General features: G+C 45.0%; 2 protein-coding genes across 3 annotated transcripts in view; one reads left to right on the top strand and one right to left on the bottom strand.

The window, feature by feature from the left end:
• Window positions 1–1124: 1124 nt before the first annotated feature.
• LOC108918662 (leukocyte antigen CD37-like) lies at window positions 1125–11135 on the top strand. 2 transcript variants are annotated; one of them, XM_018726139.2, is made up of 9 exons: window positions 1125–1332; window positions 4872–4939; window positions 5475–5538; window positions 6631–6761; window positions 7666–7740; window positions 8205–8312; window positions 8591–8785; window positions 8893–8976; window positions 10591–11135. In XM_018726139.2, exons 2-9 carry the CDS (start codon window positions 4874–4876, stop codon window positions 10699–10701), a joined length of 834 nt encoding a protein of 277 aa, XP_018581655.1. In that variant the 5' UTR covers window positions 1125–1332; window positions 4872–4873; the 3' UTR covers window positions 10702–11135. The 2 variants fall into 2 exon arrangements, with proteins under 2 accessions (XP_018581655.1, XP_018581656.1); XM_018726140.2 differs by lacking the exons at window positions 1125–1332; window positions 4872–4939; window positions 5475–5538 and adding an exon at window positions 6082–6527.
• Window positions 11136–17066: 5931 nt separating this feature from the next.
• The window catches only part of srcap (Snf2-related CREBBP activator protein), a 43366-nt gene continuing 35838 nt past the window's right edge, over window positions 17067–24594 (bottom strand). The window contains exon 35 of the mRNA XM_029247127.1: window positions 17067–24407. Coding sequence (XP_029102960.1) covers window positions 20589–24407 — 3819 coding nt within the window. The 3' untranslated portion in view covers window positions 17067–20588. The remainder of the gene's footprint in view (window positions 24408–24594) is intronic.

The following is a 24594-nucleotide window of genomic DNA, read 5'->3' as shown; positions in this document are numbered from 1 at the left end:
AGTTTGTATTACAAAATACCAGCTGCTGCAGGAAACGCAAGTGTTTTAAGTGTTTTTCCTCAACAAGTTGAATCAAGGTGATCGCAGACGAAGGTCTTTTTACATTTTTTTATTTAGTAGACGCTTTTCTCCAACGCGACTTCCATTGAACTCTATGTAGTGTTATCAGCCCACACATCTTAGTCAAGGGGGTTTGGTGGCGCACTGTGTTCAGGCGGTGCCCGGCGCTGTGGGGCGGGTCTTGGGCTCGAGCCCTGGTGGGCGTGCCTTGCGATGGACTGGTGTCCCGTCCTGGGTGCATCCCTTGGCTCTGTTCAGGGCAAGCGGCTGTTGCCAATAGATGGATTTTGTAGATGCTACAACGAAGTGTATTTACTGACCGTTAACTGTCTTCCACAGGACCCCTGTGGCCACGTGGTTACATTCATAGAAGAAAGTTGTTTTTTTTTATGCACTTCCCTCTCAGGGCTCCAAGATCACGGCCCTTCAGTATTGGTTTGCAGCCTTGTCCTTTACACACACCGATTTCCCCGGATTCTCTGATGTTATGTGATGTTATGGACCATGGCCCATGGGTGGTGAAATCCCTAAATTCCTTGCCATCGTTCCTTGATAACTGTCCCTTCTAACCCGTTCAACTAGTAACTGCCGCAGTCCAGCACAAAGTAGAGCGCCTAGACCCGTCCCTGCCTGTGAACGACGGAGCCTTTCGTGGGTGAACCTTTTAAACTCAGTCATGATAGTGTCACCTGTTACCTATTCACCTATTTGCCTGTGGAAAGTTCGAACAGGTTTTTCTTTTTTTTTTTTTTTTTTTTTTTACACGTTGCACAGGTAAATAGGCGCGTGTCTCCCCTTTTCTGGAACATGTTGCAAGCATTAAAATCGGAATTAGTTATTTTAAGTTTATGAGGTAAAACATTAACTTATTGTCTTTGTGCTGTTTTCAATTCAATATGAGTAAAATTGCAAAGAAATCACTGCTTCCTGTTTTTATTTGCATTTTACATACTGTCAGTGTCAGCTTTTTGAGAAATGGGTTTGTATATGTGTGGGTGTGTGTGTATGTATGCTGGGACCCGCGTGCCCGCAAGCGAACACGGTGATTTCTGAGCTCGTGGCGCACCCGAGGGGGGCGGTCGATTGGCGACGGGGGGTCAGGTGTCACGTGCGCGCCGATACAGTGCGTCCTCGCGTGGAGCGACCCGAAGAAGAGCCCCGCAGCGAAGCCTTGGTGCCGTCATTAGCGCTTCTGAGCCCTGCTCATCTCTACTCTACCTCACTTTACTCTGCTTTACCCTACTGTACCCAAGGTCTCGACAGTAACTGGAGGTGAGCGGCCCCTGACTGCCTTTTGCACAACACAGTGGTTTGATTAAGTTTTGTATTTTTTTTAAGAAAATTTAACTTTTAAGAATATAATTCACTCCTTACATCATTGTTCGTGCGCTCTTTTCGCTCTTTGTTTACGTCGTACATGATCATGGTAAAAATATTGTGGCCGATTTTATCACGACTATTTTATTTACTCTACTTCATTATATAAATACGTAAGGATCCTTATTAATAGTCCGTGGAGTTAAGGAAGACAAGGAAGGAGGCGCGTAATTCTACAATGTAAAATAAATCATTTTTTTATGGTTCAATCAATGGTTGTCCAAGGTAATTGAATATTCATTTAAATGCGTTTTTATGTGGCGTAATATAGATTTTATCATTTCAACAGAAAAAGTGAAAAATAAATAGAAATTAAAAATGAAATCTTAATCAAAGCGCACATGATTTAGTACATACATGCATTTATATTATGGAAACAAATATCAGTATTAGTACAGCTATGAAACACGTGGCTCGCAAATCCTTAGTGACTTTCAGCTAAAACAAAAACTCATCTTCTTACCAAGTCCCGTTCGTTCGCCTGAAACTAGCTGGAGACCAGAGTTAAATAAACCCTACATCAAATTTATCCCATCTTAATTCTTCATAAAAATATTTTCCTCTATGGAACAGCGTGTCAAGTCCATATTACTGAGAATTGTATTTTGTGTCATTCAGTAACTAATCCTTAAACGCAAGCGTAGTAGTGTTATAGTCCCAGTGGGAACAACTGCAGTTTTAGCCTCACGTGCGCTGCCGCGCGGGTAATTATTCTTGTGTGTGTACTGTGTATACTGACTATATACTGTACATTCACTGTGTGTTTTATACTCTATACTGTGCTGTACACTGTGTATGTTCTCTATGGTACACTGCATACTTCATACTGTACATTGTTTACTCTACATTGTACTGTACACTGCTGTACACTGTATATTGCCTTACATTTACATTTATTTATTTAGCAGACGCTTTTCTCCAAAGCAACTTACAATGGATACTATGTAGTGTTATCAGCCCACACACCTTATTCACCGTGGTGACTTACACTGCTAGATACACTACTTACAATGGGTCACTCATCCATACATCAGTGGAACACACTCTCTCTGCATCACTGTATATTGTATACTGTGTACTGTACCCTATATACTGTATACTGTACACTGTGTACTTTATACTGTTTTATGAAACAGTGGCTGTATAGCAGCCCCGATGTCCTCTCTGCCCATCGGTGTTCATATTTAATGCGCTCTGTGGTGTGTAATATGATCTGTTTGGTCACATTGCCCAGGAAACAGCCAAGTGAAGGCAGTTGGCGTGCAGTTCTACAGCCCGGAGTGTTGCTGCTTGCAGCAGCACTGCAGGGACACCAGGGAATCCATACGTGTGCATGTAACGTGTCGGCCCGATGTGCTCAAATACACTTTATGTGGGGACAGTTTGTGGAGCTGCGACAGACAGGTGATGAGGTACAGCTGGTACAGGTGCTCTGTCCATGCACAGGTCCTTCGAGTGCGGCTGCATTACAACTTTCTTACATTTTCGGTGTTTCTGTGTAACCCCACGACGCTGCATCGCACGGCAACGAATGAGGAGAATACTTTCGTTCAGTGCGTATGGTAAAGTGAGCGTGAGTAAAAGCAGATTACTGGTAGTTTTCGGTGGAGGCAGCGCTCTCGTTCCCAGAGAAGTACAGTCCGTCTCAGGTTTTTATTGACAAATGTGTCAATAAAGAGACACGCGCTTTTTTTGTGTCATTTGCATGCGTTTCTTGTTTTCCAGGTGCACTGTGCTCTTGTGTGATACACAGTCAAGTGTCACACAGACACACAGATGGGTGCTTTGCTTTTCATTCTGAAACTGCTGCTTCTGTTTTTTATCTCGGGGAAAGGGCCTCGGAGCTCAAGGTTTTTCAGTCTTGTTTTTATTATTAGGGGTGTGCGGGTTCTGCTCTCTAGTGGGTCTGGGGTTCGAGTCCCTCTTGGGGTGCCTTGTGATGGACTGGCGTCCCGTCCTGGGTGCGTCCCCTCCCCCTCCAGCCTTGCGCCCTGTGTTGCCGGATTAGGCTCTGGTTCACCGCAACCCCACTTGGGACAAGCGGTTGTAGACTCATGGTTTTATTATTATTATTATTATTATTATTATTATTATTGTTGTTGTTGTTGTTATAGGGATACTGGGTGACCCTAGGGTATCCCTGCAGGCTTTCTGTTACGATATTTGTTGTCGTTTTCCTTTCGTCCGCAGTTCTTTCAGTCTTACGAAGTAGCACGTGCTAGAAGTGTTCAAACTGACACGGCTCGGACCGAGACCCCCGGAGCCCAAGACAGTCAGTTCTCGGTGCTTTGAAAGCACAGACTTTTTACTTCAAGAGCTGAAAACTACGTTTGACATGTCTCTTCCTCTGACTTACAGCTGCAGCCACAAAGTGCTGTTTTCCAGCATGTTGAACTGTTGAACATCGCCTAGAACGCTTGTCTGTGTGTTGATCTTCATGCTACTGGGCCTTTAGCTTTGGACCAAATTCTGACTGAACTGCCATGTGAAAATGTAATTGATTTAATGAGCTAAAACAACAATAGATGGCACTGAAGCAAACTACAGAAATGTTCTGTACCATCTATGAGCAAGACCTTCGGAGCTGTTGAAAACATCTCCACACCCTTCAGGAAACAGTGAACAGAAGGGTAGCCAAGCGCTCTACATGGTGACTAATAATATCTCAGAGTTTCTCCTCTAGCACCTCTGATTTTAGCTGAACTTTGCATAAAATTTCTGTAACTCGGTCCAGCAATTATTGTACAGCTAAGAACCATGAGTAGAGAACAACAGAGCTTGCAGGTTCAGTTTCATGTGTAGTAACCCTAAACCCTAACCCTAAACCCTAACCCTAAACCCTAACCGTAAACCCTAACCCTAAACCCTAACCTTAAACCCTAACCCTAAACGCTGACCTTAAACCCTAACCTTAAACCCTGACCTTAAACCCTAACCTTAAACCCTAACCCTAAACGGGAGGAAGAATGGGAGAAGACAAGTGTCCTAGTCATACTGGGACAGGTATCAGCAGTAGTCCTATACCCCACCCCCACCCCTCTTACGCTCTCCATCATCAGCACATCAGCATCTGCCCTTCTTCCTGAGAGCTCTGTCCAATGATGTGTTCAAGAGGTTCAACTAGGTTTGCTTGAGACTTTCATGTCTGCAGCTATGTCTCCTTCTCTCAATGTAATGCATAAATTGTACTTTTGCTGAGATGTACGTCGCTTTGGACAAAAGCGTCTGCTAAATGAATAAATGTAAATGTAAATGTAAGATGCCTTATAACTTCTGTCTTAGAATTTTTTTGGTATAAACAGGCTTCATATATTTTTTTTTTTCTGAAATTATTCTGCACCCATTTGCACACTCGTTGTTAAATGCTGTGTTGCTGTGTCGTGTGGATCAAGACGCGTTAATATTGTACTCCTCCATGTGGATTATGTTTTCAGACATGGTTTCCGACGGATGCGTGAGCTTCATCAAATACTTCCTGTTCGTGTTTAATCTGCTCTTCTTCGTAAGTTATCCAGCCTCAATGATTCAAGAAAACATTTATACACAACAACTGCAGGCTGTCAATAAATACAGCCTTAAAAGAAGTGGGTAAATACCTGCACTTGCTTGTTCATTTTCAGTAATTCAGTGCAGAACTTCAAATGGTTACACTTCCTTACACACAGTTTCTTATGATGCATAAAATAGTTACTGAAATGTTATATTTAGATTACATTTTACACAGATTGATATTTTATATTGATTTTTCACTGTTGTATTTCTGCTGATCCAAAACATACTACTTCTCAGTTTTGCAGTTTAATTTTTTCTCCTGTGTGTGTGTGTTCCTGATGTGTTCAGGCTCTATAATGAACTCGTGTGTGTTTTCATGCAGTTTTAAAGGAAAACCTCAGCATGCATGTTTCTAATCTATTGTCATTTAACACATCGAAGCTGACTGACATTTTACAGAATGAACGAAAGTCCTGGTTTTGCTTCATGATCTCTTTCTCCAGAGAATGTCCTGTGATTTTATGAGATCGCTTTGCTTTTGCCAGTTCCTAGGAATGCTTCTCTTCTCCATGGGTTTCTGGATAATCGTTGATGTGGGAAGTTTTCTTGGTGAGTGACTTCGTGTTTCACTTTTCCCACACATTCCACAGCTTAAAGAATTCATGCTACTGAAATACCCCAACTGTTAGATGCGTTGCATCTTGATCAGAGCATCTCTCTTAGCTCTGAGTTGCTGTTAATTCCGCAGGACATACTTGATGTGGTTCTTCATGTCCCAGTAGGAGCTCTGCTGTAGTTCCCTTTCACACTGTGCTTAGTCTTAATTTCTCCACTTAAACAAGAAGAAAAAATCATATATTGATCAAATGGTACATTCCTTTGCCTAGTTGTTCATAATAAAATTATACAATATTTGTTCTTACAGGAAAAACGCAGATCATTACAACCCTAACCCTAACCCAGCAACCCTAGTCACCGGGAGAGCTATTAGTGTAGTGGCTAGAGCTGCTGCCTTTAGACCCACAGGTTGCAGGTTTGAATCTCACCTTGTGCTGTACTGCCCTTGAGCAAGGTACTTACCCTAAATTGTCCAGCTGGGTAAATCCTTGTAAATCACTTCAGAGAAAAGTGTCAGATAAATGAATAAATATAAACACCTCGCTTACTCAGAAAGAAGTGTTAATATGTGACTTAACATTTTTATTTCACTCCTTTATCATATGAAGTATGTTCCCACAACTATGCTATGCAGTGAGTGATTATTGTGTATTATTTTCATATGAATCGTATTTATAACTTTAGCAGGTCTCCAACATTTGCAAACATTTTTGCATTTAATTGTAGATGTGTTTCACAGTGCCTTGATGTCAAAGCTTTGGGACAGTCCAAGAAATAAATTTATAACTGTTTAAGGTGAATATAGCCTTTCAAACTTCAAGGGCCTTATGAATAATATTTCAGTTCTTAAGCCATAAATGACCTTCTTTTAGGGCAGCTACAGTGAATGTTTTGTTGCTTAGCTGTCACATCCCCAAGTCCACAAGTCACTGAGAGTCTTAGTCATTCCCTCAGCTGGACATCTTACAGGAGTCAGTTATGTAAGTGCCCTCCTGTAGACTGACGTTTCGTGGGATTCAAACCAGCAACATACTGGTGTTGTGTACAGCAGTAAATGTCACTCATTTGTTCCTTCCCTCTCAGATCTCAGTCCCGCTTCCATACCTTTCTCCCCCTTTGGATATTTCCTCGTGATTGGCGGCAGCTTCACCATGTCCTTAGGATTCTTTGGATGCTTTGGGGCGCTGAAGGAGGCCAAATGCATGCTGGGAATGGTGAGTTCCTGAAGAAATGGCAGCAAAATCCGTCGCTGTTAAGACACGAGGGGTAAATGGCCGTGACACCGTTGTGGCGTTCGCATCTCCATGGTCAGATAATTGTGGGTGCGCCATCCTGGTCGGTCAGTCAGTCATTGGCAAAGTGTGCAGACGAAAGGGGAGTGAGAGCAGGAAGGTCAGTCATTTCAAAGTAGGGCAAACAGAAGAGCAAACGTGTACATGCGGTAAAAATGCACAAGGTTGCCTGATTCTGAGAAGTACTTTACACTGGCTCCTCGCATCACGAGAACTTACGAGTTTTTGAAGACACAGATGTTTTCCAGTTCATTTATTAATGTTGAATGGCATTTTCCCACATGTATATTCTGCATCTTCCGTTTGTTTTGGAGCAAACGTCACCTGTTCCTGTGCACCCAGCCACTCGGGAGTGCGGAGTGTGGGGCTGCTTTACTTCAGTGTGCTTCCGCGGTGTTTGCGGTACAGCTGGTGATCAACAGCAAAATGATGGACGTTGCACATGTTTATGGGAAGAACCCTAAGCAGGCGTTCAGCGCAAAGCTGTAACACTTAAAACATTTGTCTGCATGTCATGACGTGGAAATGGAAGCCAGTGGTGGACACAAGTGCAGAATTTTTTTTCCAGAACTAATATGACGTATCACACATGGTTGGAGGCTTCATGTTTATTTGTTCTTTATCCACCGAGTTCTGCTCTTTTTGGGGCTGTTTGTACTTCTCTATTTGTTTTTACACCGTACGCCACGGTTCGTGCCGATGAGCTGCCGTCTTCTGCCGATCCGCCATCCCTGGGCTCTGACTGGTGACTGTGACACTGACCGCTGTGCTGTGTATCTCCACCATGCGTCACGCCTGTGCTCATCTTCCCTGCGGTGGCGCTCAGTACTTCTTCTTCCTCACCATCCTGCTGGCCTTGGAAATCATCGCTACAGTTATGGGCTTCACCCAGAAGACCATGGTGAGACTTGCGTCAGCGTGGCGTTCCACCGCACTATGGATTTATCTTTATTGAACTGACCGTCACTAGTGTGTGCAGCCTTCTTGTCAAGAACACTTCCACATGTTAGTTCCAAGACAAAAGCCCAAATATGAACCATCCTTTGAAAACCTAAGAAGCTCAGACTGGACCGTTCATTGAAGGAGAGGCACATTTCCTCCAGGTCGTTTCAGATTTCTTCTGCGAATGGACAGTGGAATTCTGTAATGACTCACCATCAACACAGCCAGTATTTTCACATGTTGATAATGGCGTTTTCTGAAAATATTTCAACTACTTGAAAGAGTGAAGTCATGGAGGAATGTATTTCTAGAGCTGTAGTCGGTACAGCTGTGCAGCGCGGTGAAGGTCGCAAACTTGAACGGAACCAGCGAAGACCGCCAGAAGCGACTTGTGAACGTTAATGTCCGTGTATGTCTCTGTAGATACAGACTAAAGTGGAGGAGCATGTGCTTGAGCTCATCAAGTCATACGGACAAAACCAGTCGGAGCTGCAGGACTTTGAGAGGATCATAAACCACGTCCAGAAAGAGGTAACGAGTCACACTTCGTCCCCTGTCTGTCCTTCGGTGTCCACACCTGCAGAGGGGCGTCCGTTCTGAGCGATGGAGCATCCACATGCATTTATTGATCCGACTCTTTTCTTCGAGGCGACTTACAGCATTCTTTCTGGAGAAAAGCATCAGATAAATGAATGAATAAATGAAATGGTGAATATTAGATGCGCATGACTGTGAGGTATCTCTTTTTCTCAGTAATGATTCAGCTCTTAATTGTAATAACCCCCCACCTTCCCCTGTCCTTCCTTGAGGTTCACTGCTGCGGTTGGAATCAACCAGCGGACTGGATGGGTGCGAAAATGCCCTGTTCCTGTTACTTTTCCTCCAGCAGCATCGTGGGCAACTCCAGCCTATGGGCGGATATCAGCTTCAGCTGTAACGGGTCGATACCCGAGAACTGTGACCACCTGGGCTTGAACGACACCACCTGCGAGAAGTTCTCAGTGGTGAGTCACCAATATCTGGCAGCAAGATGCTCGTCCATGGGTTCCTGCTGCTGAACGGGATCCCGTCCTTTTTCCTCCCCCTTCTTCTCCCTTCTCCATCTGCCCAGGGCTGCAAAAGACATTTTGAGGGGTGGATAAAGGACAACATGATGGTGGTTTTGGGAGTGCTGCTGGCTGTCATCTTCACAGAGGTGAGTAGGAACATTCTGGCAAGCAAATTTATACACTGCAGTACAAAAGCTTCCTGTGTGTGTCATTTCACCTGCATTTAAGAAAAACATTTAATTTTATGCTGACTCCTCATGTTACAAACCTTCAAGACAACAAACGTTAACCGGGTTTATTTTTATTGGCATGTTCTTCACTGTTCTATTTCTTATAAATGGTGTCAGTTGCAGGACCAAAATGACCTTTGCTTCCACACCCGGCTGTTAGTTAGCTGTTAGTGAAATGGTCTCTGATAGAGTGGCCGCATGACGCTGTCTTCATTCAGCTGGTTTCCTAGGTGTTTACAGCCCGTCTCCGCTGTCCCTGGGTGTCGGACAATGTTGCGCATATCTGTGGGATGAATCACCAGCAATCGGCATTGGCTAGGGGCTTTTGGATAGAACGTATTTCTATTTTCATAATTTAAATTACCTGTAAAAGATGTAGTTTGAAGTTAATATAAAAAAAAATTAAAGTTCTCCACTGCAGAGTACTGGCGTCCTGCTCAGGGCTCGGACGCTGTGCTTCCGGGACAGGTCGCAAACATAGCCGCCCTATGGTATTTTTTCGTGTATTTTAGCTCTATTTGACTTTTTTACTCAACTCAACCTGTTAATAAGTGGAGTAGTGTAACTATTATTCAGCTTTTATCGATTGTAACTTAGTGGTGAAAGTGTCACTGGAGGAACGAAGTAATGGAGTTATGAACAGGGTTCTGCTCACACTTGTGTTTGTAAGTTGAGTTGTTTGTACTTTGAGGACCCAGTTTACAACTTACATGGACTCCAAATAGTGCTCCTTGAAGGAACTGATTTTCCACGCAGCTTTAGTTTCTCTAAAATTCCCTGTAGGGATTGTGTTCAACTGGCATAAACATTTATAGCAGCTTCATGAGTAACTGAGTAGTACACTCAGGAACGAGACTCTATTGCTTCCCACGTTTTTTTTGTCCCAGTTTGTCCAGTGTCTGTGTCTCACAGCGTTTTGTCTCAGCTGTTGTTGTCCACATCCCACAAAGACCGAGGAGAGACTCTTCCCGGCATCAAGGTCCAATTGCGTGTTTGCCCTGCACGCACTGCCTATTTTTCCCCGTTCCCGCACTGTACTTACTGCACGCACTGCCTTCTCTTCCATATCCCCTGTTCACATAAGCCCTCCAGTGCCGCATGAGCTCTTCCAGTGTGTTTTGCTGTGTTTCCTGCAATATATCTCGGTCTGTTTGCATGTGTGTCACTGCATTATTTCTCTGGCTCTCCATGTTTTGCAGTTACTCACATGGTTCTCTCACTTTTTCCTCCCTCTCAGGGACTTTTATGTGGAATATTGGCAAGGTACAGTTTGGAGTGTCATTTTCACACCATTCATTCCAGGTTCTTTTTGCCATAGTGTTACAGGAGACTAAAACCTGCTGCGTCCAGCACTTTGTCCTTTTTATTGAGCAGCTACTGCAGTGCGATATACTTACCGTCTTTATCGCCCCGTTTTACTGTGGTGCGGACTGTGTGGCAGCTGCTCCTTGTGTGCAGCGCGACATCCAAATGTGAAAACATCACTGTCCATCTCTCTCTCGCTCCCTCTCTGTCTGTCTCCAACTGCAGCTCACTGGAATGATCCTTTCGATGTATCTGTATAAGTCGATCGTCTTCGATTATTGCTCCGTGCTTCGGCTCTCAGGGTTCAGGGCTCATCTGGAAAAAGACACGTCCTGAACCTGAACCGGTTCCATGGAGACGACGCCGCAAGAGCCGCGAAGCGCAACGAGTGTTTATTACAAAGAGCTCCGAGATCCTTTTCTTTCCCCGCTGCGCAGTTACCGTTCCATCTGGGCTGCTCCTCTTTGGCAGCCACTGATTTATTTTAAATGAAGCTTTACTGCATGTGCCGCACACCTCAAGTACCTGTTTAGAACGTCTTAGTCCACCTTGTCCTTCCCCCCTCCGTTAATATTACCCATGTCTTCTGTCTGACCACACAACCAGAAGTAATGGTCTAGCGGCTAGGTGCGGTCGATCCTGTGCACTTCAGGCCGAGCATACTGTAAACATGCTTTTGTTTTTACCTTGCTGTTTACCTAGAAAGCTTAGAGTTTATACTGTTACTGGAATTATGAACGAACCTGAGAGCTAACAACAAATACACACACACACACTTTCCGAAATAGCATGCTCAAAATGTCATCTCTGACTTTTCCTCCAAAGTGCTGTCTTCTGCTTCTGTCATTTCTATCTCTGTTTTATTCAATAAATGTTTCATACAATCGTACTATATAAACGCAATTAGCATTTTTTTTTAAAATTATGACATTAAAGAATAATGTAAAAGTAGTGATGATGTTCATGTCACCACAAGTGTTACATGTTTCATTTCACAAACAGCATTCACACAAAGTCCAGCAGTCAAAGGTCAGCTCAGGGTCGCTGGAAACGCAACTGCATTTTCCACTGAACAGGCTGTGTACTGGACTCATTTCAAAATTTGAATAAAAAGCATGTATATTGATGTATGGATGAGTGATCCAGTGTAAGTAGTGTATCCAGCAGTGTAAGTCACCTTGGTGAATAAGGTGTGTGGGCTGATAACACTACATAGAGTTCATTGGAAGTCGCTTTGGAGAAAAGCGTCTGCTAAATAAATAAATGTAAATGTCAAAGTATTAACACTATAACAGAGCCTCGCCAAATATGATAAATGGTTCAGTCAACCAAAGCTGACTTGTTTCTGTTGGTCATGAAGCATTTGGTTTGAGTTCCGATCATGTGGTTCAGGTGAGCTCTGTTCCTCATGTTGCGCTGGCGTCATCATAGATGATAAAGGCTTCCCACAACATCACCCCTCTCAATGCAGCCTGAGATCTCATGGGCTCAGCCCCCGCATGCTGAGGGGTTTGGGACAGGGTTAGTGGCAGGAATGAGCCGTGGACCTCAACGCACTGGGTCAGCAGAGGGAAATGGCTCTGGGGACGAGGAATGTCCCCTTTCTGGTGGGAAGGCGTCTGAGCCGGTGCGGGAGCTAGGGGCCTCGGGCGTCTTCTACAAGCGTCCCCTGATCGGCTCCTACTGCAGTTCTACTGGCCTGGGAACACCTGGACACCACACCAAGGAAGGTCTGACCTGCCTGTTCAGCCCGATCGCACCGTGACCCTCAGCAGGACAAATGGGAGGCAAGTTCACCGAATGACTGGTTTGCAGCCTTTTCAATGCAGGAAAATATATAATTCACGAAAAATAATTTAAACTATCGGAGAAAAAGAAAACTTCTGCTTATTGAAATCGCATGTGCAATTATTACATTCACTGGCATTTTAATACCTTCAGTACCTTTACCATCTTTTAGGAGCTCAACTCAAAAATTAGTGTTTGATCGCAACTCTGCACTTGAAGTTATGAGCACATTAAAATGCTTCCAATAAATGATACAACATTTAAATAATAGGTCAACAGTGTTTAAACCTGAAAAAAATTCCAATGATTTTGAAAGGTGTTTTAGGCTGCAGACGCTGTGGAAAGCTTTAACTAATCAAATCTACCCAATAGGTCCATTTGCAAACAACTCGCAGAAAGTCGAACACAATTCATCTCTCAATCCCAGTACGGTGAAAAACCATTTTAAAGTTGTTAAAGTTATTTAAACGAGTTTTTCCTAAACCCTGTCTCCATTTCCAAGCTGGAATGAAGTAAATCTGAGCGGTAAAGCGGTCGAAAGCATTCGAGGGCCAGTGATCAGTTGGCAGGAGGGTGCTGTTGCCACTGGGTTCCTCATTTAGGACTGAACTGGTTTCAAGGAGAGAAAGTGAAAACACAAAAGGTGAAAATTCAAAAGTAACGAGAAGACGGGGAGAGAAATAACCGCAAAGGGTGGGGTCCCTAGGAGGAGCACTGGGTGCCTGGCACTGACACCTGACATCATGTCCACAAGGGCCACTAACAAAGCTGTGCACCGGGGCTCATCAGCATCCAGCGACTCTGTGTTTTTATACAGAATTAAAGCAGAAATAATAGTCAACATCTCAGAGATGCTGCAAGTTTAATAGGTTTTGCCTATGATTATATATTTCATTTTGTGTGAGAGTTGTACATGTACTGAGCACTGGTTTTCTACTGAGCCTTTTAGAGGAAAAAGCTGGAGCAGCTGACAGACACATCTTCGCAGTGCAGTGTTTTACTGTGCTTTCACCTTTGCTCTAATGGCAGCAGATAAACTATGAAAAGAGTTCTGAAAAATCAACAAGAAAGAAAAATCTCGGCGCTCCCTCTTCACGTACGCTCGATCCTTCTGAGACTCACGCAGCTGAGCACAACTCTGCGGAGCTGTGTGTCTGTCGCTCCTGTCGCTCAGTTACAGAGGTGTGTGTCGCAGCAGCGCACGTCCACCAGCTCCTCTGTGCTGTTGTCTGCGATGGACATGCACTCCTTGAGGGTGGCGCAGCGCTGGATCAAACCGTCTGGGGAGCACAGCAAGACACAAGCGCCTGAGAGAGGGCTCGTACAGGGGCCTCCCTCCAGTCGCAAACTCGCCCTATCCGAAATTCCAGTCCAACAGCTCTCGGCTGATTGAGACCCAGTTTTCGATTTCGAGTGAAGCGGAAGTGCAGTAGTGTCTGCGCTGGTGTGTCCTCGTCCAGATCTCTGTCTTACAGGGACAAGGGGTCTGGGTGTTTGCATGGGCTAGGAATGCATCATTATTATTTGTCCCATTTAAAATAATGGGGAATAGGTTTTGGCATCGGAAATTTCGATATCCGCACGCTTTTCAGCAATTGGCTGAGTGTGCAAATCAAGCGCGCCTGTATTTCACGTGTTCCGCACAGGTTTTTGCACCATCACTGTGCACATGGAATTGAAAAGGTCACTTTTATTTGCGAAATGTTAACCAGAAACAGGACATTAATTGACAAGTCAATCACTAAATTAATTTTTAGTGGAATATTTGGAATCTAAGCTATTTTCACACTTTTTGCACACATTGTTAATTTTCTTTGAGTGAGATTTCTCTTTTATTTAAAATTTCACACTGGCAGATTTGAAGAGTTTCTAAACACAGCAAGATTCCCAGCGATCCTCAGCAGTCTCGGATTCTGGAAGTTTCGCTTGTTCAGCCCTTCCCACTTTGTGCCTTTGCTCTGATGTGGAATCTGTGTATGTGCAAATTGTCACTTAACAACCGAACTGTTTATTGCAGCTCTCTCGTACGTGGCTTTTTAGTCAGTTTTCACATCCAGGTCCAAAACATCACACGACAGAGCAGTGCTATACGTTAGGTATAATGACACTGGAAAAACACACATGGTACTGTCACCATGTGACCCTCAGCTAATTTCAGGGGGTCCCTTTCTCCTTCCTCTGAGTTTACAGAGCTGGCTGTGTGGTGGATTTTGGCCACAGGTGTGCGTGCGTGTGTGCATGTTAAACAGGCAGTGTGAATATCAGGGAAATCCGATGCCCAGGACGCCTGGTTCTGGTGTCCCAGCGGCTTTCAGCGGTTCAGTGAAAACCAAACTGGGACACCTGGGAAAGAAGCGCCTACGCTGATTTCCACTCCAGCATTGAAAGAGAGAGAGAGAGAGAGAGAGAGAGAGAGAGAGAGAGAGAGACAGCGACACGGAGACGGAGACACTCACAGGCCGGGAGACGCAGCTCCATGCGCAGGCAGCGGGTGTGAGAGGGACTACACTCCATCTCCTCGGCCTGGCTGCAGTTGGCCTTCTCCCTGATGTCCCGACACCAGTAACACTTGAGTGACTGCGTGACTGAGAGAGACAGTTAGTCCATAAGCACGACCACGTAACATGTCTTTCATTTCTTCTTTCGCCGTCCTCCTCCTCCGGCTACTTTCAGCGCTCACGCTGGACATGTAGGAGTCGTTACGAAACTGTTCTGCAGGCTCACACCTTCAGCTTCTTCACACGCAGGTGTTGGTGCAGCACTCTGCGTTTGAAAGGGAGACGGCGTCTCCGTCCCTCAGGAAGGACGGCAGGCGGCTCAAATTCACTTGTTAATGGTGATCTCGCTGTCTGCTGTCTTTTCAGGGTACATTTTACCTCGTGCACTGTCAAATCATTTCTGAACTCGACCAGGCATCACTACATTATTCTCACTGCTGTTGCTTTTCTCATTTCTGTCATGAAGCTCTTTGACAGCATCGTGCGCGATCAACAGTTAATAATTGCATTTAAGTGTTTAATTTTTGTATTACGAATCATAGAAATTAGCGTTCTCACTTACCATAGCAGATAGTTAGAAGAAAGCAAAAGGTCAGAGTCCAAGATCCCATCCTGCACCATATGGCATTTCTAGTCAGCTTACATATTTAATCATCGTAACGGGGTAAATATCTACGGATGTCCTTTAAATCTGATTAAATAAATTCCAGAATAATGTGTAAAAAGTAAAAAATTAACGCATTATCAAAACGCAGTGTAAACATATTGCTATCAATATTAAAACAGTGCTCAGTATAGTAATTTAACCTCTTTGATAGCTTTTGATTGCACCCGTGGAAGTGAGGGATTCACTCACAAAGCACCTTTCGTAAATGTTTGAGAAAAATGTTAAATCAAAGGTTTGTTTCCTTTTTTTCCAGTGTCCTGTAGCAAGAAGGGAACAAAGGTGTGAAACTCACCTGCGTGGAAGTATGGGCTCCCGGGGACTGTGGCGGATATTTGATGATGCCGAGCTGTGCTCGAGCAGTTTTATACACACACACACACACACACACACACACACACACACACACACACACACACACACACACACACAGAGTATCATGTTACTCCAGGTCCAGAGCTCAGCCATCCCTGTGGACCCAACTCGGTAGCAGTGTGACAAAAGTCCCCCTAGCAATGAAAAGGTGACGTAAAAATTTCATACTGAAATGGCCCAATACCCCCTTTTTAATTATTATAAACAAATTAATAGATGAAAAAGTCACTGATGTGGCAATTATAGTGGTTTACAAATACCACACATATGTATGTGTTGCTTTAGTCTTGACTTGAGCAGTGAGCCAATGAAATACAATATGGGATGAGACGTCCTCTGTGCACTGTTTCTCGTGTTCGTATGTAATTATTAAAATTGCGTGACTGTACCATTTGCTCGGAGGTGCAGCACACACAACTGGCCACCAGAGGAGGTGGTGGTAACGGAGGCTCTGCACTCGGTTTTCGACATCTCTTACTGAAGGTCGTGTGTTTGTTACAACAAAAAAGAATCCTTTAAAATGCATTGTTTTCATGTACATACTGCATTTATTTCATTTCACATCAAATAATGGGAACATCACAATAGAAACATACGTTTTTTTTGTGCGGCTCTTTTCCGTGCCTCCAAGAAACATCAGTTCACATTTATCTGAGGCTTTTCTCCAAAGCAACTTACAATGACTTACCCATTTACACAGCTGGGCAATTTTACTGGTGCAAATTAGGGTAAGTACCTTCCTCAGAGGTACTACAAATGGAGGTGGGAATCAAACCTGCAACCTTTGGGTCCAAAGGCAGCGCTAACTGCTACGATACCAGGAGTCCATACAGCGTTAATGTCCCACAGTCCCTTATCATCAGCCCTTAGTGTTCTTTTCAAGCAAAAAGATGACAGGCTTCCTGTGCTGAAAGAGACAGCAAAGAAAAATGAAACCTTTTCTCACATTTCTTTCCATACCTGGAAACATATTCCTCTTTTCAGTCATTTGAAGCCGACATCCTGCTGCACAATTTAGGACACTCATTGTCCAGGTGTCACTAGACACCCAAGTTCCCATAAAAAGCTGCAGGACTTCCTCAAGTTGACACACACAAATGAAATGACTGCAGACCAAATGTTAAATGACCAAACAAAAAATGTTTGACACATATCGCCTTGCTTTCTAAAAATTGATACAATTATTAAGATTAAAAACACTGGTGCCTCACAATGTCTGGGTTGTTAGAGTGCCCATGTTTCCGTGGGTCTCCTCCTACAGTCCAAAAACATGCTGGGTTGATGCTAATTTTCCTATTTTTGTGTGTGTGTGTGTCTGTCAACCTCACAATAGATTGTGTCCTGTCCAGGGTGTACCCCTGCCTTGTGAGTCGGGGATAGGCTCCAAACCCCCATGACCCTGACCAGGACAGGTCATTACTGAAAATGGAGGGATGGATGAATAACTTAACTTAGATGTTTAAAAGGTTAAAAAAAAATATTTCTCCATCATGAACTATTCAATCTGATCACAAGAACCTTTCATTTGCATACCTTCATTAACTGGAAAGGAAAAAAAAAAAATACAAAGATGGTGTTTCATCACAGTCCGATACTCTGAGAAGCTCCAATTTTTGTTCTAACGTTACTGTTTAATGAACAGGAAATGAATTAATGAATCATATATGAAGTGCTTCAAATCTGATCCCTGCTAAATGGCTTAAACATCCAGTGGCTGTACCAACCATAGTGTGGTAAGAATGGGCACATCTGCACTTTACAGTCTTTATCCCTGACTACGTCTGGATCTTCTCCCGGAAAAGTTTAATGCCGACTTCAAATTGTTACTTCTTTGAAAATAATCACACGTCGGTGTCCAGTAAACATGGAGGTTTCGGTGTCACAGGAGTTTCTCCCACCGCAAACTACGAAAGGTGTAGATGGTTTGTGCACCATGACGAGATCCTTCACACCCTCCACATTCACATAAGAGCATTTAATGATGCTCTAAGCATCCATAGCAGCATGAAGGCAGAACTTTCTCACATCACAGCTGAAGATGTCAGAATGTATTCCGAAAGAGGCAAAACGATGTTTTAGGAAACCGGTGTTTACATCGTGGTTAAAAACTAGAGCCAGGTTTCAGTTTTGGCGGTTTTAATATGTGACGTACTTTCAAAATCCCAGTGATTGTCATCTCTCTTAGTTCCGCAACCATAGAAAAGGCTGTTGCAGAGCAGATTGTATGTAAGGATTCTGTTCAAAGAATTTCATTATTTGTCTACGCCACAGTGCTGAAACAAACTGCCTGGGTCAGGCATAAGTGACATCTTTATGTCAGAGGACAACGTGCCTGGGCCTCTCTGGGACTGTGCTCAAGTGCTTTGACTCATATCAAAAATACACTCTACTTTGTGTATCTGAAAAACAACTCCTCACCATCTTCGCTTTCTTCGGTCTGACATGGGGTACCTCAGGGTTCTGTGCAGGGTCCGCTGCTCTTCGCATTATACAATGCAACCGATGTTACACAAGCTGAAGGTGCAACGCCTATTTCCACTCCAAAATATCTACGATGCTTGGCTCAACCTGATAGACAAGCCTTCAGACACACAGCTATCAAGCCCTGTCCCGCTCTCACAATGACATTAAGGCCCAGATGGGGGCCAACTACCTTGCCCCGAACCAGGATAAAACAACCCTAGACCTGAGACCAAAATTTCCCAGCAGCATGCTCTCATGGCTGAAACTTGAGGACTTGCATTACATCATCTGCAAGGAGTCTTGGAGTTCTTGTCGACCCAGAGCCATCTTACTAACATTCCATCGAGTTACAAAGCCCTGCTTTACCTCCAAATTAGAGCGTTACTCCTTGCTCTCTGGATGTCCTGGTTACATCATGTCAGTCCTTCATTCAAGTTGTCCTGAATTTTGCAGCCAGAATTGTCACCAGATCCCAGAAATACTGTCTTATTACTCCAGTTCTTGGATCTCTCCCCTGGCTACCCATCATAGAGATGTGTCTTAAAGATCCTGCTTTCACAGCATATAAGGCGCTCAAAGGTCTGGCACCACCTTACATCATCTCACTAGCAGCCAAGTCATGCTCCACATTCACCGGATGCCGACTTGCTCGTGGTGCTGGAGATCTTTTGAAGACCGTGGGTGGCAAAGTGTTTAGCCATCGGGTCCCTGAACTGTGGAATGCTCTGCCTACTGCAGTAAGGTACATGCCATCTGTCACCGCTTTCATAAGTTCACTTAATGCTCAGTTCTTCAACCTTGTAGTAATTATATTTAACTTGCAATGATTCAACATTCAATCTGCAATAATAATAGTGATCCACCCATATATACAGCGGTATAAATTTTCACTCAATCAGTACAGGGTTAAGTACCTTAGTTACTACAGCAAGTGGTGGGATTTGAACCCAGTCCCTTCCAGTTGAAGGTGGCATCTCTAACTACCATCACCTGCTGCCCTACTGTGATTTACTGCAACTTTAACGCGTTAAAATTGTGTCTTGAAATCTACAAATGGGAGCAGCACACACAAACACTTTTTTTGGCCTTTTTATTCAACATTTATTTTTTCAAGTAAAATATGTGGAATTGCAAGGAACACAGGAATGTAGCAAATGAAATTGAAGACAAAGTAAAATAAAGACCGCCACCATCTACCACTCAATCAAAATTTATCCTCCCCAAAAAGTTGACAGAAGCAAGGCAACCTGAAAGAAAACTGACCTATCATTTACCATACTTTTAATCTCTTATTAAAGTCCTTGGATCATTATATATACACATAGATATACATACATACACAGAAATATATATACATATTTCTGTAAATGGAAACCCTACAATGAGTGAAGGTAGAGAGATTACATTTTCTGTTCAAATATACACATTTCGGATTTTTTTGTGATTCACAAGGTGCTTCCCTGACTGGCTGTCCCATCAGATGATGTGAAGGAGTCCCCGCACTCAAAGTCACACGTCTTACAAAGTGGAGCCAACTATGTGCTTACTCTGACGATCCTTCAAATCTACGTCTCAGAGCCCATTTTACATCATAATTGCTTATGCTTCTGAAATGAGGCAGGGAGTCCCCTTGAAATGTGACAAAGTTCCCCATTCTGTACTGCCAGTAAACATAATAAATATGTCCAAATACATTACAAGCTCAAAAAATAAATATATTCAGAGCTTATATAATGCATCGTGTGAGGTACTAGGACAAATCTGACAAATTTGACTTTAGCAAATAACCAAAAGCTGAAGCACAAGATGAGGATGAAATGTCAGTCGTGCAAAACTCAGATGGATAGGATATAACTAAAGAAGTAAAGGACAAGAACAGTACAAGACACTGTGTTCAGACCTCCTCTTAGAATGACAGAAACATGTATTAAAGAACATTTTTGTTTCGAAACTGAAGGAAACGTAACACCGACTACCTGGAGAAACTAAACGTCTAAAAACCCCCACAATCGACGCCCACTTCTCCACCCGTCTTTTGATAAATGCAACTTAAAACCCCCTGCACCAGGAACTTGCAGTGCAACAACACCTGCCACAGTGCAGTCTTCTTCAAAGGACTACCAGCCCCACGCCCACAATCAGACACTGTCTGCGTAAAGGAACACCTCCGACGGCTCACAGAGCTCAACGACTGCTCCACAGAACAGGGAGTGCAAGAACCCCATTCCCAAACGCCCTCCCCGCACCCGTCAGCCTTCGTGGGAACACAGCTCATGTGATCTCCTGCCCGCAGCGGAAGGATGGCGAACTCGCTGAGGGAGAGACCAGCTGAGGGACGAGATGCACACAGTAAGGAAGGAGATGAAATGTGAATCCACAGCGCTCTGGGCATGTTCACCCTCACAAGAGGTCTCCAGACGGAGGAGACTGGCAGTTCAGGTCTTGGCGTGACGGCCGTGGAGATGCTGCTGTTGCTGCTGCTGCTGATGGTGCTGAACAGAAGACGAGCGTGTGTTGCTCGCAGGGGTTCGTGCCCGAGCTGCGGCCAGTGCAGCCACACTGCGTAGCACCCTGTCTGGTGTCCCTTCACTAGAACCCGCGCTCAGCTCGGGGCCTCTGCTTCGCGAAGAGGAACCTGAATCCCTTCCCTGACTCTTTCGCCTCTCCTTACGACTCTCTCTGCTTCTGGCCAAGCCCCTGGTTTCCTCCCCTTTCTTCCCTCCCTTGCGTTCCCTCTCTCGGACCCTTTCCTGGTCACTACAAGGGGAGGGGCCGCGGGACTGGGAGCACAGGGGCCCCGTACTTTGAGAGCTCAGGCTGTGGGTGCGCTGGCTACTGTTGCTGCTGCTGCGGCTTCGTCCACTGCGTTCCTCCCTCTCGGTGCTCAGGCTGCTGCTGGCACTGTGGGCCCTTGGAGAGCAGCTCTGCTCAGCCTTGTCTGGTCCCTCCACCTTCCTCTTCCTCTTCAGTTTCCTGCATCTCTTATTCTCAGTTTCGAGTGGGGGGACCAGGCATCCTGGTCTCTGGCGTGTGGAACGAGAAGTGGGAGGTTTGGCCTGGGTGCGAGGTTGTCGGCTATTCTCGGCTTTACATGAGAAGTCCTGTCCCTCTCTAGCCGCAGTCTTGCTGGTCCTTTCACACGAAGTGGATGTGATGTTCTGGCGCGCAGCTGCTGCTGCGTCACTTTCTTTAACTCCTCGGCGAAACAATGCATTGGACCCCCCTGCTGCGTTTCCTCCTCTACTCCTCATGGCCAGAAGTTTAGCAGCGGCATTCAGGGCCGAGCATCTCTTTCCAAGAACTTCTGGAACAGTGGCTGGACAGGAAAGCAACATGGAGTTTGATTTCTGTCTCTGCTCAGTATTTGACAGAGGACCTGACGACTTCCGCGTGACCCTGAAGCGCAGCTCCGGAGCAGACGGCCCAGCGGTGGTGCCTGCTTTCCGTTTTCCTCTGTATGGGCTCTTGAAAAACTTTCTGCCCCTTCTACTATGGTATACGCCACCACACCTCTCCACATCTACTTTTAGCTCGTCTCCTCCACCTGCCAGCTTCCGCTGGGCAGCTCGGGTGAGGCGCTGCTCACTGTTACCTCCCGCTGAATCGTCAGAGTCAGAAGAGGAGCAAGAAAACGATCCCTGCTGTAGGTCTGCAGAAGATGAGGGAGTTGAGTCAGACTCAGAATGACTCAGTAGAACCTGCTTCTTAGATTCCTTTTGAGTGTCGTCTTCTTCCTTTCTGTCATCTACTTCTTCCCGCTTCCTCTTTGCAGAGTCACCTCTTATGCCATCCTTCTTGTACAGAGTATAACAGGTAGAGGTGGAGCGAGAGGACACAGAGGACGGTGACGAGGAACAGACAGACTCTTTGCTACTGCACCGACTTCCAGGTCTTTTGGGGACCGAGTGTCTCTTCTTCTCTCCAGCTTCTTTGAACTGCTCATCCTCCTTCTCACCATGAAGAGGTCTTTGAGCTACTCCATGTAACTCTGATAATGGAGGGTCTGACTCTTGGTCCTCACGCATGTACTTCTCAACACTCCTCTTAAGCGGAGAGGTACAGCTTTTTTCATGTGCACCCTGGTCATCCATGCAGGCATCTTTACACTCCTCATTCTGTTTGTTATCTGCACTCCTGTCCTCTTCCTTCCCATCTACTAGCAGTGTAGACTTTTTTTCATTCCCCTCTTTGAAATCTTGTTCTGTTAGATGTGCTAGTCCATCTTCACTCTCTGGGCAAGGTCCAACAGGAGTGAATATTTGAGTGGACTGAGCTGTAGGGTTACCATTTTGGTCAGAGCGAGAAGCCGGACTAATTGCTGCATCCAAACTGCTCTGTGGAAGCTCATCAGAGCTTGAGAAGGGTGACTGTAATCCCCTCTCTGTGCCGCAGCACTGTGCAATAACTCCTGGAACAGTTCTGCTTGGAAGCTGACTCAGCTCTGGGCTGCCTGGAGACGAAGTTAAAGCTGCCGGACTAACAGAACCTGGTTCCACCTCAGGTGTCACTGCCAGATCTTTACGAGGACGACCTCTTTTCCGTTTTGGGGAAGGAGATGGGTTCCTTTCTGAAGTGCTGGTGCTCTCTGCCTTACAAGGGGAAGTTCTTTCTGTCTGAGACTTGGCTACCCTTGGTGGAGTTTTGGGAGGACGCCCTCGCTTACGTTTGCCCAGAGGAGTTGTGTTCAATTCAGGAGTCACGGTCTCTTCATCCGCTTCCAGCTTTGTGCCCAGTTTCCTGAGGAAATTTGGAGATGAACTTGTTTTTCTTTCACCACCTTTTCCTCTCCACCTTCCCAAATGCTGGTCTCCCAACTGGGCAGCCATGCGGGATTCAGTCTCCAACCGCCGTCGCACTGGAAGGTTCCTTAAAACAGGCATATCTGAAAGGTGGGTGGGGGAATAACTGGTTACTCCTCTGCTAGAACTTGTGCATGTTGAGGGAGAATCTTGGTTTTGGTCTGATTGACATACAAGGAAGTGTGTTGTAGGGAATGCTTCTGGATCTGATTTATTCTCTTTCTTAGCTGTACCAGCAGTATCATGCATATGAGATGCTTTTCCATCTTCACTTTGCTCCATCTCAGTTAATCTGATCTCTTCCCCGCCACCTGCTGCCCTTTTCTTTCGCCGTGGTTCTTTGTCCTCCACCACTGTGACTAAGCGGCCTGGTAGCTTCCTAAGAACTTTGGCAGAGGGTGAATCATCAGTATGACTGCTCAAAACCTCCCCATCTGCCGACTGCCGTTTGCGTGGTGAGCGGGCAAGGGCGGGCTGCACTGAGTTTGGAGACTTAAGAGACTTCTGAATCTGTTCATCTTGGTCCTTAGTAGGTGTGACACTATCACTGTTTTGTCTTTGTGTTGAATCAGACTGGATTTTACAGATATTACCCACTTCAGATCCAGCAGACAGGGATTCTTCAAGTTTTGCATCTTTCTTTGTTGTGAGTTCAAGTTGTGTCTGAGAAACTGTGTCTGTTGGTACCCTGCCAGAATCTGACTGAGCCTGGTCCTTACTCTCTCCTTCAGAAAAGGAATGTGAGGTGGACAAGGCACACTGGGCATGGGTTATCTGTATCTTCTTGGCCACTGGACTCAGAGCAACAGGAGGGATTAAAGTGGACTCAGGTAAGGAGGATGTAGCCGAGTGGGCACCTGAGCCCAACTCTGAGGCAGAGGGAACAGAGGAGACCTCTGCAGGGTTTGCACACTTGTCAGTTGCTGGAGAACTGGAACAGAGTTGGTTATGGATTTGACTGTTTCGAGAGTCTTTTCCAGATGGGGAGTTTGCAACTGGCACTGCTACTTCTTTGGTTCCTTCGGTGTCGTGAACACAGCAGACACTCTTGGACACATCACCTTCTGTAGGAAGTGGGAGAGTGAGCAAATCTTGCTTGGGGACAACAGTGACAGGAGTCGTCTTGTGGCAATGGGGAGTGGGAAGGGAGTGAGTGAGGTTAGTTGAAGTCAAATCTCGTTCCAAATTCTGTGACTCAGGCCCTTGTTCCCTGAATCGCTCTATTGATGCAAGATCCATATCAGGGGTCACCACAGCTCCTCGAAGTCTTCCACTGACCCTGGTAGAGGGTGCCCCCTTCTCCTTGTGCTTGCGAGGTCTGCGAACAGCTGTGACTGGAAGAGAATCGCCTGGCGACAAAAGGAACTCCTCGTCTTCGTTGTCAGAAGGTGTAGGTAGCTTGAGTCCCTCTTCTTTTGCCTGGTCCAGACCCTTCCTGGCTGCTTCTACTTGCTCCTGTACAACAATGAAAGAGTGTATATATATATATATATATATGTTAAGTGAAAATATGACTAAGTACTTTATGTATTTTTACTGGCACAAAGCTTAGAACAAGAAGCATTCCTCATTAGTCCTGCTTCTGTGTTGCTGTTTTACAGAAGTTACACTAATGAGACTGAGCAAAATGTACTGCACAACA

This window comes from Scleropages formosus, chromosome 21, assembly GCF_900964775.1.
Source record: "Scleropages formosus chromosome 21, fSclFor1.1, whole genome shotgun sequence".
NCBI classification, from domain to species: domain Eukaryota; kingdom Metazoa; phylum Chordata; class Actinopteri; order Osteoglossiformes; family Osteoglossidae; genus Scleropages; species Scleropages formosus.
This window is presented reverse-complemented; position numbering and strand designations above follow the sequence as displayed.